Source organism: Bos indicus, chromosome 23 (genome assembly GCF_029378745.1).
Source record: "Bos indicus isolate NIAB-ARS_2022 breed Sahiwal x Tharparkar chromosome 23, NIAB-ARS_B.indTharparkar_mat_pri_1.0, whole genome shotgun sequence".
NCBI lineage: Eukaryota > Metazoa > Chordata > Mammalia > Artiodactyla > Bovidae > Bos > Bos indicus.
The window spans coordinates 7,533,098-7,546,212 of record NC_091782.1 but is presented as its reverse complement, the minus strand read 5'-3'; the positions used below and the strand labels follow the sequence as shown (position 1 = coordinate 7,546,212).

Here is a 13,115-nt window from a genome sequence, read left to right as displayed (position 1 = left end):
CATGTCTATCTCACACTGCAAATAGGTTCCTCTGCACCAGTTTCCTAGATTCCACATACATGTGTTAATATATGATATTTGTTTTTCTCTTCCTGACTTAATTCACTATATATATAACTATATTCTCAGAAGGATAAGAGAGAGAGGATGAGGCAGTATCAAAATCTGAAGAACTGATGGTCAAAAGTTTTCCAAAACTGAGAGACATCAACCTAAGTTCAGGAAGCTCAATAAACTCCAAGTAAGCAAAACTAGAATTTTATTGTATATCCATTGACAACTTTCTTCAAAGAAGGCAAATAGGAAACACTTTCATTCAAACAAAAGCTAAAATAACACAGCATAAAATATATAAATAAAAGTCATAGAAAAAAGAGAAAAACAAACCTACAATTTGGTTGCCTATTCCAGGATGTCTTACTTATAATTTTATACAGAAAACAGCTAAAATATAGGTAAAGATATAGAAGATTTTTTAAAAAGCTATTAGCTAGCTTAAAATTCATACAACACTAGACACAAATATTAATGGACAGTTTCTTGTGCATATGGAATGTTTCCCAAAGTTGACCGTATGCTGGTTATAGGGCAAGTTCAACAAATTGAAAGCATTAAATTTTACAGAGTGTGATATGGAAAAACTTGTGTTAGTTAGCTAAAGCAGTACTGAATTTAATAGGAAATGCATGTATTTGAAAAATAAAAGGTTAAAATCAGTGCATATATTAAAACAGGAAAAGCTGAAAATAGCAATTTAATAATCTAGATAAAGAACTCAAACCTCAAAAACAAACAAACAAACAAAAAATAGAAGGAAGGGAATTAAAAGGAAAAGGGCAGAAATCAATGAAAAAAGTGGACATACAATAGAGAATATCAAGAGAGCGAAGATTTGATTCTTTGATAAGATTAAATTCCTAGGAAAGCTTGCAAAGAAACCAAGAGAGAGAAAAAAAATCACCACAGAAATAAAAAAGGAAGGCTGTCTTCAGTTCGATAGATATTGTTGTTGTTGTTATTAAGTCATTAACCCATGTCTAACTCTTTGCAACCCCATAGACTGCAGCATGCCAGGCCTCCCTGTTCCTCACTATCTCCCAGAGTTTGCTCAAGTTCATGTCCACTGGGTCAGTGATATTATCCAACCATCTCATCCTCTGCTGCCGTCCTCTTCTTTTCTCTTCAATCTTTCCCAGCATCAGGGTCTTTTCCAATGAGTCAGCTCTTCACATCAGGTTGCCAAAGTACTGGGGCTTCAGCTTCAGCATCAGTCCTTCCAAGGAATATTCAGGATTGATTTCTTTTAGGATTGACTGATTTGATCTCCTTACAGTCCAAGGGACTTTCAAAGGCCTTCTCCAGCACCACAATTCGAAAGCATCATTCTTTGGCACTCAGCCTTCTTTATGGTCTAATTCTCACAACTGTACATGACTACTGGAAAGACCGTAGCTTTGACTATATGGACCTTTGTCGGCAAAGTGATGCCTTTGCTTTTTAATACACTGTCTAGGTTTGTCATAGCTTTCCTTCCAGGAAGCAAGCATCTTTTAATTTCATGGCTGCAGTCACCATCCACAGTGATTTTGGAGCCCAAGAAGAGAGAATCTGTCACTGCTTCCACTTTTTCCCTTTCCGTTTGCCATTAAGTGACAGGACTGGATACCATGATCTTAATTTTTTGGATGTTGAATTTTAAGCAAGCTTTTTCACTCTCCTTTTTCATGATTATTGAGGTTCTAAGATGCTATGCAAACATCATGCCACTATATTTGAAAATATAGATGAAATGGATAAATTCATTGGAAAACAAAGCATCAAAACTCATACAAAGTGAGAATAGGAAATCTAGCTATAATACAGTTTGAAAAGCTGACTGTATTAAAAAGAAACTCTTACCAAAAGCACCAGTCTCCAATCACTTCACTGGTAAATTCTTCCAAACATTTAAAGAACAAATAAAATCAATTTTATACCAGTATACCTTAGGAAAATAGAGAGCAGTTCCTGACTCATTTTACAAATCAGCATAACACCAGTACCAAAACTTGACAGAGACAACTCAAGAAAGGAAAACTACAGGTCAATATCTCTTATGAATACAAAATTCTAAACAAAATATCACAGCTGTAAAATGTAAAAAGGGCAAATATTATAATCAAATGAGGTTTATAGCAGGAGTGTGAAGTTGGTTTTAAATGTAAAATCAATAAATACAGTTCATCACATTGCCAGACTAAAGATGGGAAAAAAATGCTTATCTTAATTGGGGTGTGTGTGTGTGTGTGTGTGTGTGTGTGTGTGTGTGTGTGTGTGTGAGTTACTCAGTCACGTCCAACTCTTTGCAACCCTATGGACTGTAGCCTGTCAGGCTCCTCTGTCCATGGAGTTTTCCCCCAGGCAAGAATACTGGACTGGGTTGCCATTTCCTTCTCCAGGGGATCTTTGCAACCTAGGGACTGAACCCAGATCTCCTGCACTGCAGGCAGATTCTTTACTGTTTGGGCCACCAGGGAAGCCTCATCTTATTAGGTGCCGAAATGTAATAATAACTGCTTTTTGCCACCTGCCCTCTCATAGATACTCTCATACATCCTCTCCAAACATAGCTGCAAGATCATTAGAGCAACAATTTCCAATTTCTAGATTCTCTTTCAAAGGGCTCACATGATTAGCTTAGGCAGAATAATCTCCCTTTTAATTAATTCACAGCCAATTGATTGGGGATTTGATCACATCTTCAAAACTTATTCAACTTTGTGAGACAACATGATCTAATAACAGGTGTGACATCCCATTATATCCTCAGGTCCTTTCCACAATCAAGTGAGAGGATTATATGGGGCAACCACTCCAGGGAGCAGGAGTGTAGCTGTCATTGTAGAATTCTGCTGACCTCAGATGTCATTTATGATTTTAAAACCTCAGCAAATTAAGAAAAGAACCTACCTTCCCTAGACTTATAAAGTCTACTCTCAAAAACCCAGTAGCTAACATCATAATTAATGGTCAAATGCTGAACATTTCCCCCTTATCACTGAAAAGTAAAACATTTATTGTCATTTTTGTTAACATTTTATTGAAGGTTCCATCTAGTATAGTAAAACAAACAAACAAACAAACAAGCAAGCAAAAAATAAACAAAAAATAAAGGCAGAGTGTGCAAAGAAATACAACTGAAGTTATTTGCAAATGACATGGTTATGTGTATAGAAAATTTAAAAATACATATAGAAATAAATTGTTAGAAACAGCATATTTGGCAAGCTTTCTTGATATTCAGTTCAGTTCAGTTGCTCAGTCATGTCTGACAAAGGATTAATCTTCAAAATATACAAGTAGCTCATACAACTCAATACCAGAAAAACAAACAATCCAGTCAAAAAGTGGGAAAAAGACCTAAAGAGGCATTCTCCTAAGAAGACATACAGATAGGTAGTAAGCACAGGAAAAGATGCTCAACATCACTCATTATTCAGTTCAGTTCAGTTCAGTCGCTCAGTTGTGTCTGAGTCTTCGCGACTCCATGGACCACAGCACGCCAGGCCTCCCTGTCCATCACCAACTCCTGGAGTTTACTCAAACTCATCTCCATTGAGTCGGTGATGCCATCCAACCATCTCATCCTCTGTTGTCCCCTTCTGCTCCTGCCTTCAATCTTTCCAACCATCAGGGTCTTTTCAAATGAGTCAGCTCTTTGCATCAGGTGGCCAAAGTATTGGAATGTCAGCTTCAACATCAGTTGCATTAGGTCAATGTAAAATACAAATTGTAGTTCTATATAGTAGTGAGAGGCAATGGGAAATTAAAAATAAACATAACCTAAAATGATGTAATTATTTAAAAACTGAGGGAATGTTTCAATGAAAAAAATGTGCAAGATTTTTAGTGTTGGGAGAAATGAAAGAAGACCTAGCTAAAAGGAGAATTATAGTGTATTAATGACCCCAAACCTCTAGATTAGCATTCCCAACTTGATTTATTAATTTACTAACATTCTAATTAAGAATTAGAGATTTATTTATTTATGCTTTTGGAAGACAGAGGATCATATTGAAATAATGATTCTAAATTTTAAATGGTGATATAAAAAACCTACAGTCCCAAGATAGCCACAGTAAAGAAGAACAAAGCTGGAGGATGTACGCTACCAGGTGTCAAGAATTCATATACATCTACAGCAATTAAGACATTTTATTACTGGCAAATTGAATACAGAAGCACATTAAAAAAATCATTCTCAATGATCATGATTTATACCTGGTATGCAAGGATATTTTAAAATATACAAGCTAATCAATATGAAATATCCATTAATAGAATGACATATATTATCAGTGAGGTACATTTTTTCTACAGTTAATTTGTTTAGTTTACATCATGAACAAATACAGAATTTGTCAAATGTTTTTTTCTGAATCTATTAAGATTACTATATATAGTAATATTAATGATATATACTATTGTTCAGTTGCCAAGTCATGTCTGACTCTCTGCTACCCCATGAACTCCAGCCTGCCAGGCTTCCCTGTCCTTTACTATCTCCCTGAATGTGTTCAAACTCATGTCCATTGAGTCAGTGATGCCAGCCAGCCATCTCATCCTCTGTTGCTCCTTTCTCCTCTGTTCAAACTCATGTCCATCCAGTTGGTGATGCCATCTCATCCTACGTTGTCCCTTTCTCTTTCTTCCTTCAATCTTTCCCAGAATCAGGGTCTTTTCAAATAAGTAAGTTTTTTTTTTTTTCTTCGCATCAGGTGGCCAAAGTATTGGAGTTTCAGTTTCAGCATTAGTCCTTCCAATAAATATTCAGAACTGATTTTCTTTAGGATTGACTGGTTTCATCTTGCAGTCCAAGGGGCTCTCAAGAGTCTTCTCCAACAAACAACACAGTTCAAAAGCATCAATTCTTCAGCACTCAGCTGACTTTATGGTCCAAATCTCATATCCATATGTGACTACTGGAAAAAACAGGGCTTTGACTAGACAGACCTTTGTTAGCAAAGTGATGTCTCCGCTTTTTAATATCTGTCTAGGTTGGTCAGAGATTTTCTTCCAAAAGCAAACGTCTTTTAATTTCATGGCTGCAGTCACCATCTGCAGTGAATTTGGAGCTCCAGAAAATAAAGTCTGTCACTCTGTCCATTGTTTCCCCATCTATTTGCCATGAAGTTATGGGACCTGATGCCATGATCTTCTTTTTTTGAATGTCCAGTTTTAAGCTAGCTTTTTCACTCTCCTCTTTCACTTTCATGAAGAGGTTCTTCAGTTCCTCTTCACTTTCTGCTGTAAGGATGGTGACATCTGCATATATGAAGTTATTGATATTTATCCTGGCAATCATGATTCCAGCTTGTGCTTCATCCAGTCCAGCATTTCGCATGATGTACTCTGCATATAAGTTAAATAAGCAGGGTGACATACTCCTTTCCCAATTTGGAACCAAATCATTGTTATATGCCTGGTTCTAACTGTTACTTCTTGACCTGTGTACAGATTTCTCAGGAGGCAGGTAAGGTGGTCTGGTAGTCCCATCTCTTTAAGAATTTCCAGTTTGTTGTGATCTACACAGTAAAAGGCTTTGGTGTAGTCAATAAAGCAGGAGCAGATGTTTTTCTGGAATGCTCTCACTTTTTTGATGATCCAAAAGATGTTGGCAATTTGATCTCTGGTTCCTCTGCCTTTTCAACATCCAGCTTGAACATCTGGAAGTTCTCAGTTCACATTTTGTTGAAGCCTGGCTTGGAGAATTTTGAGCATTCCTTTGCTAGCGTGTGAGATGAGTGCAATTATGCATTTGTTTGAACACTTTTTGGCATTTCCTTTCTTTGGGATTGGAATGAAAAGTGACATTTTTCAGTCCTGTGGGCACTGCTGAGTTTTCCAAATGTGTTGGCATATTTAGTGCAACACTTTCACAGTGTCATCTTTTAAGAGTTGAAAATAGCTCAACTGGAATTCCTTCACCTCCACTAGTTTTGTTTGTAGTGATAATCCCTAAGGCCCTCTTGATTTCAGACTCCAGGATGTCTGGCTCTAGGTGAGTGAGCACACCATCGTTATTATCTGGGTCATGAAGATCTTTTTTTGTATACTTCTTCTGTGTATTCTTGCCGCCTCTTCTTAATATCTTGTACTTCTGTTAGGTCCATACCATTTCTGTCTTTTATTGTGCCCATCTTTGCATGAAATGTTCCTTTGGTATGTCTCATTTTCTTGAAGAGATCTCTAGTCTTTCCCATTTTATGGTTTTCCTCTATTTCTTTGCATTGATCGCTGAGTAAGGCTTACTTATCTCTCCTTGCTATTCTTTGGGACTCTGCATTCAGATGGGCATATCTTTCCTTTTCTCCTTTGCCTTTAGCCTCTCTTCTTTTCTCAGCTATTTGTAAGGCCTCCTCAGGCAACCATTTAGCTTTTTACATTCCTTTTTCTTGGGGATGGTCTTGATCACTGCCTCCTGTACAATGTCACAAACCTCCATCCATAGTTTTTCAGGCACTTTGTCTATCAGGGCTGCTAGTTAGGGCCTGACAAACATGGTCCATTGGAGAAGGAAATGGCAAACCACTTCAGCATTCTCGCCTGGATAACCCCATGAACAGTCAGTCAGCCAGTCAGTTCAGTCATTCAGTTGTGTCCGATTCTTTGTGACCCCATGAACTGCAGCATGCCAGGCCTCCCTGTTCATCACCAACTCCCGGAGTCCACCCAAATTCATGTCCATCGAATCAGTGATGCCATCCAACCATCTCATCCTCTGTCGTCCCCTTCTCCTCCTGCTCCCAATCCCTCCCAGCATCAGTGTCTTTTCTAATGAGTCAGCTCTTCACATCAGATGGCCAAAGTATTGGAATTTCAGCTTCAACATCAGTCCTTCCAATGAATACCTAGGACTGATCTCCTTTAGGATGGACTGGTTGGATCTCCTTGCAGTCCAAGGGACTCTCAAGAGTCTTCTCCAACACCACAGTTCAAAAGCATCAATTTTTCGGGGCTCAGCTTTCTTTATAGTCCAACTCTCACATCCATACATGACCACTGGAAAAACCATAGCCTTGACTAGATAGACCTTTGTTGGCAAAGTAATGTCTCTGCTTTTGAATATGCTTTCTAGGTTGGTCATAACTTTCCTCCCAAGGGGTAAGCGTCTTTTAATTTCATGGCTGCAATCACCATCTGCAGTGATTTTGGAACCCAGAAAAATAAAGTCAGCCACTGATTTCACTGTTTCCCCATCTATTTGCCATGAAGTGATGGGACCAGGTGCCATGGTCTTAGTTTTCTGAATGTTGAGCTTTAAGTGAAAATTTTCACTCTCCTCTTTCACTTTCATCAAGAGGCTCTTTAGTTCTTCTTCACTTTCTGCCATAAGGGTGGTGTCATCTGCATATCTGAGGTTGTTGATATTTCAGCCCAGCATTTCTAATGAACAGAACTTTTGTACAAAAAGATATGACACTGAAAGATAAACCCCTAGGTTGGTAGGTGTCCAATATGCTACTGGGAGTTTTCCCTCATGGCTCAGATGGTAAAGAATCTGCCTGCAATGCTGGAGACCCAGGTTCAATCTCTGGGTTGGGAAGATCCCCTGGAGAAGGGAATGGCAACCCACTCCAGTACCCTTGCCTGGAGAATTCCAAAGACAGAGGAGCCTGGTGGGCTACAGTCCATGGGGTCGCAAAGTGCTGGACATGATTGAGCGACTAAGACAGACATACACATGCTACAGGGGAAGAGCAGAGAAATAACCCAAGAAAGAATGAAGAGCTTGAGCCAAAGGAGAAACGGCCTCTAATTGTGGTTGTATTTGGTGGTGAAAGTAAATTCCGATGCTGTAAAGAAAAATATATGCTATATATTATATACAAGATATATACGTATATTATCAGTATATGTATATATATTGTATGTACTGATAATATACAGCCTTAATGCACTCCTTTCCCAATTTGGAAGCAAATATATATGTCACATATATGTTATTAAGTATAATGTTATCAGTATATGTATTAATTATGCTATATATTATGCTATAATATATAATATAGCATAATATATATTACATATGTATGTATATATATACATGTATGTTATTATTTACTGCTAATATTTCATATATATATACACACACATATATAGACATGTGTATGTATATATAGCAACCTAGATGTCCAACGTCAGATGAATGGATAAGGAAGCTGTGCTATATATACTGAGCCACAAGGGAAGCCCAAGAATACTAGAGTGAGTGGCCTTTCCTTCTCCAGCAGATCTTCGCAACCCAGGAATCGAACTGGGGTGCCCCGCATTGCAGGCAGATTCTTCACCAACTGAGCTATACGGGAAGCCCTCATATACACAATGAAATATTACTCAGGTATAAAAAGGAACACACATATATATATGAAATATTATCAGTAAATATATATGTCACATATATGTTATTAAGTATAATATATTATGTTACATATAATATATATGTAACATACATATTACATATAATATATATGTTATTAAGTATATATATTAATTATGCTATATATTATACACATTAATTATGCTATATATTATGCTATAATATATATTATACATACATATATAATATATAGCATAATATACATTATATATGTATGTATATATATACACATATATGTATACATATACATATATATACACATATATGTGTACATGTATGTTATTATTTACTGATAATATTTCATATATATATATATACACACACATATATAGACATGTGTATATATATAGCAACCTAGATGTCCAACGTCAGATGAATGGATAAGGAAGCTGTGCTACATATACTGAGCCACAAGGGAAGCCCAAGAATACTAGAGTGGGTGGCCTTTCCTTCTCCGGCGGATCTTCCCAACCCAGGAATCGAACTAGGGTGTCCTGCATTGCAGGCAGATTCTTCACCAACTGAGCTATCAGGGAAGCCCTCATATACACAATGAAATATTACTCAGGTATAAAAAGGAACACACATATATATATGAAATATTATCAGTAAATATATATGTCACATATATGTTATTAAGTATAATGTTATCAGTATATATATTAATTATGCTATATATTATATACAGGATATATATATATATATATTATAGAATCCTTCAACTTCAGCTTCTTCAGCATTATTGGTTGGGTCATAGACTTGGATTACTATGATACTGAATGGTTTGCCTTGGAAATGAACCAAGATCAATCTTTCATTTTTGAGATTGTAACCAAGGACTCTTTTGTTGACTATGAGGGCTACTCCATTCCTTCCAAGGGATTCTTGCCCACAATAGTAGATATAATGGTCATCTGAATTAAATTTACTGATTCCCGTCCATTTTAGTTTACGGATTCATAAAATGTCAGTGTTCACTCCTCTTGCAATTTCCTGTTTGACCACATCCAATTTATCTTGATTCATGGACCTAACTTTCCATGTTTCTGTGCATATATATTTACTGATAATATTTCATATATATATATACACACATATATAGACACGTATATATATATTTCCACTGGACATGGGACAATGTATTGCTTCCATGTCCAGTGGAAATATGTATATATATATATACATACACACACACTTAATGGTTTTAGGTTGAAATCTTTTCCTCTAAGTTGAGAAACAAGACAATGGTGCTCCTTCTCACCACACCTATTCAGCATAGGCCTAGATGTCTGTTGTTTGAATCTGTGTCTCCTTTTCTGCCCTTCATGTAGAATGGTCGTTACCATCTTTCTAAATTCCATATATATATCCATAATATACAGTATTTGTCTTTCTCTTTCTGACTTACTTCATTCTATATAATAGGCTTCAGGTTCATCCACCTCATTAGAACTGACTCAGATGTGTTCCTTTTTATACACAATATTGTAAATAATTATCCTCTAGTTAAAATAAATAAATTCATTTAAAAGAAACAAGCATAGTACTGGAAGTCCTTTCCAGGGCCATCTGGCAAAAAAAAGAAATAAAAGTCATCAGAGTTGGAAAGAAAGAAGTAAAATTACCTTTTTTGTAGATACGTGATTTTATATACAGGCATGCTGTGTTTCACTGCACTTCACTTTATGGACTTTTCAACTTTTTTCTTTTTTTAACCAATGGAAGATTTATGGCAGTAGGATGTATTGAGCAACCTGTAGGCACCATTTTTCCAGCAGCATTTACTCACTCTATGCTACATTTTGGTAATGCTTGCAATATTTTAAACCATCTACCAGCAAAAATATTTCAACTTGCAAAATAATCACATGATGGTTAGCATTTTTTAGCAATAAAGTATTCTTGAAGTATGCACATTATTTTTTGACATAATGCTACTTACACTTACTAGACTACAGTATAGTATAAATATAACTTTATATGCACTGGGAAACCAAAAATTTCATGTGACTCACTTTATTGCAATATTCATTTTATACCAGTGAACTGGAACTGAATCTGCAAAATCTCCAAGGTATACATGTTTGGACAATCCTGAAGACTTCATCCCGAAGTTGTCAGATCAAATCAATTAATTTAGTAAAATTATAGGATAGCAAAACATACAAAAATCAGTAGCCTTTTTATAAACTAGCAACATATTATCAGAAAAAATAAAGAAAATAAGCAATCCCATGTACAATAGCATCAAAAAAAAAAAAAGGAGGTGAAAAACCTTTACTCTGAAAACTATAAGACATTGATGAAAGGTGTTTGTTTTACTTTTTAGTCACAAATAAGTGGAATTTTTATTAATTCTTCTCTTCTTGAATGAGAAGAATTAATATTATTAAAAATTTAATACTGCCAAGAAAACTATAGATTCAAAGTAATCCCTATCAAGATTCCAATGGCATTTTTATATATATAGAAAAACCATCCTAAAATTTATATGGAAACAAAAAGAGTAGACGAAACAATCCTTCGAAAGAACAAAGCAATAAATATCATCTTACCTGATTTCAAGCTATACTATATATTAATAGTAATCAAAACAATATGATTCTGGCATAAAAACAGACAGATTAATGGAACAGAATTGAGAGCTTGGAAATAAAGGTGAAAAGGAAGTTTCTTTTAATCAGAAAGCCAGTAACTTGGGGAGAAGTGGACTTATGACCCCCAAAAAACAAGTCTGAAGATTCTACTCCATCACAAAAATTTTAAAGGGAAAAGGGGAATGATCTCATTTAATCACTGGGGTGGGGGTCAGAGTCCTCACTGTCCACCATGCCTTCAGCCTTGTCAACTTCTTGTGGTCTCTCTTTAGTCGCTATCTTTACACAGTTCGTTCCTGAGATTACTGAAGAGGAAGCTAGGGAAGAGGTCTGGTCACCTGCTGGTTACTTAATCTTCATTTCTACTTCTTTGATTTATGGGAAGAACCAACAGGTTGGACACGGTAGTGTGCGATCAAAAGATTTGAAAAGTGTGCTTAGGTTGAGATGAGCAGAGCATGAGGAGGCCCTGATTTAAGTTTAATTAAAATATACCTTCGCTAACATGGCAAAAGAAGGGGTTTCCTGCTGAGGACAGTTTTCTGCAAAGGGCTGCTTACTTCCCTGCATTTTTTTCCAGCCTTTTTAAACTTACCCATCTCAGTTCATAGAGAATAATGTAATCAAAATGTAAATTTGTCCACCTGTTTTCCTGCTGGAAGTAACAACGACTTGTATCATTTTCACCATTGTTTTCTCTGCATGGGTTTCCTTTTCTTCTCTTCTAGCCTCATAACCTACCAACCTGCTTTTGTTTTATGATCAATGACAACTTTCTTGCTTTATTTCAATGCTTCATGCTTTTATATTTATGTTTTTTACTGTTTCCCTTTACCTGAATCTCTCTTCCTCCTTTTTTTTCTGGTCAATTGACTCCCAGGCTTTAATAAGCATTTTGGGTGGTACTTCCTCCATGACAACCTCCCTGAACCATTCAGATGAATGAGATGCTTCTCTATGCACATATTCCTACCTTAGTACTTGCCTTATGTTGATCATCTCTCCTTAGACTGTAAGCTCTCTGAACACGGGATATTTTTTTATCGTGGACCAGTCACATAGCAGACCCTCTGTAACTGGAGTTTTGTGTCATCTAATGTGGCACTTCAAACCCTCATGTATATGTTACCATTGTACTCTGGGGGATTCACCAATTCTGCTTATTGAACATGAGGATACATGCCTATGAATGTAATTAATGACTAACATGATTGTTTTGTTCTTATTTAGAAAATATGCAGGTTCTTAATAATTGCAGTCTATAATAAGTCAAAGATAAGTCAAAGGCATATAAAGTGACACAGGAATACCTTGTAACATTACAGACTGGATTAAAAATATCCAAACGTGGTACTCAGTATTTCTCTCTCTCTCTTTCTCTTTTTTTTTTTTTTGGTTTTTCTACAGATTGCTGCAAATTCCTGGGGAAAGTCCTGGGGAGAGAATGGCTATTTTAGGATTCTTCGTGGAGTAAATGAGTCTGACATTGAAAAGTTGATTATCGCAGCTTGGGGCCAGCTGACAAGTGCAGATGAACCATAGCATATCATTAAATTTCCATCAGGCCAAGCATTCAAGTCACCCTTTAAATTGGAATTAAGCCATGTGAGGTTCTCTGTGACAGTGCAACCTTTGCCTTGTCACCTTGTTATCACAACCTTCTTGTTTTCTTGTTTCACCCCAGGCCCTAAGCTCCCATTTCCTTTATGTCACCGAATATGTAAAACCACTAACAGAGGACTGCAGAGGGACTAAATGCCTTTTAAATTCCCTAGTAGTCTTCATTTCCCTCGCATGACAATGTTCCTTTTGACTTTGATCATTTGCAAACAGTGTGATGGCATTTGTTTTAAAAGTTCATAGCATTTGTTTGTGGAAATGATCTGGTCTCTGTCTTTGAACAATGAGGATGTCAGACAACAAAAAGCACTGAAAACACCAGTTTGCCATCATTTGCAATTTTTTTCCACCCAATAATGCTTTCTTAATTCCGACATTGCTTATGATTTGCTAAAAAGCAGTGGAAATATATTGTTTCTCTCAGTAAGCTGACATTTTGGTTCTTTTCATTCTTCTAAAATGAACTTGCAATCTAACTC

General features: G+C 36.3%; 1 protein-coding gene across 1 annotated transcript in view; it reads left to right on the top strand.

Moving 5' to 3' along the window:
• TINAG (tubulointerstitial nephritis antigen) overlaps positions 1–13,063 on the top strand; it is a 106,433-nt gene extending 93,370 nt beyond the window's left edge. Inside the window, exon 11 of the mRNA XM_070777770.1 lies at positions 12,424–13,063. Coding sequence (XP_070633871.1) covers positions 12,424–12,558 — 135 coding nt within the window. The 3' untranslated portion in view covers positions 12,559–13,063. The remainder of the gene's footprint in view (positions 1–12,423) is intronic.
• Positions 13,064–13,115: the final 52 nt, after the last annotated feature.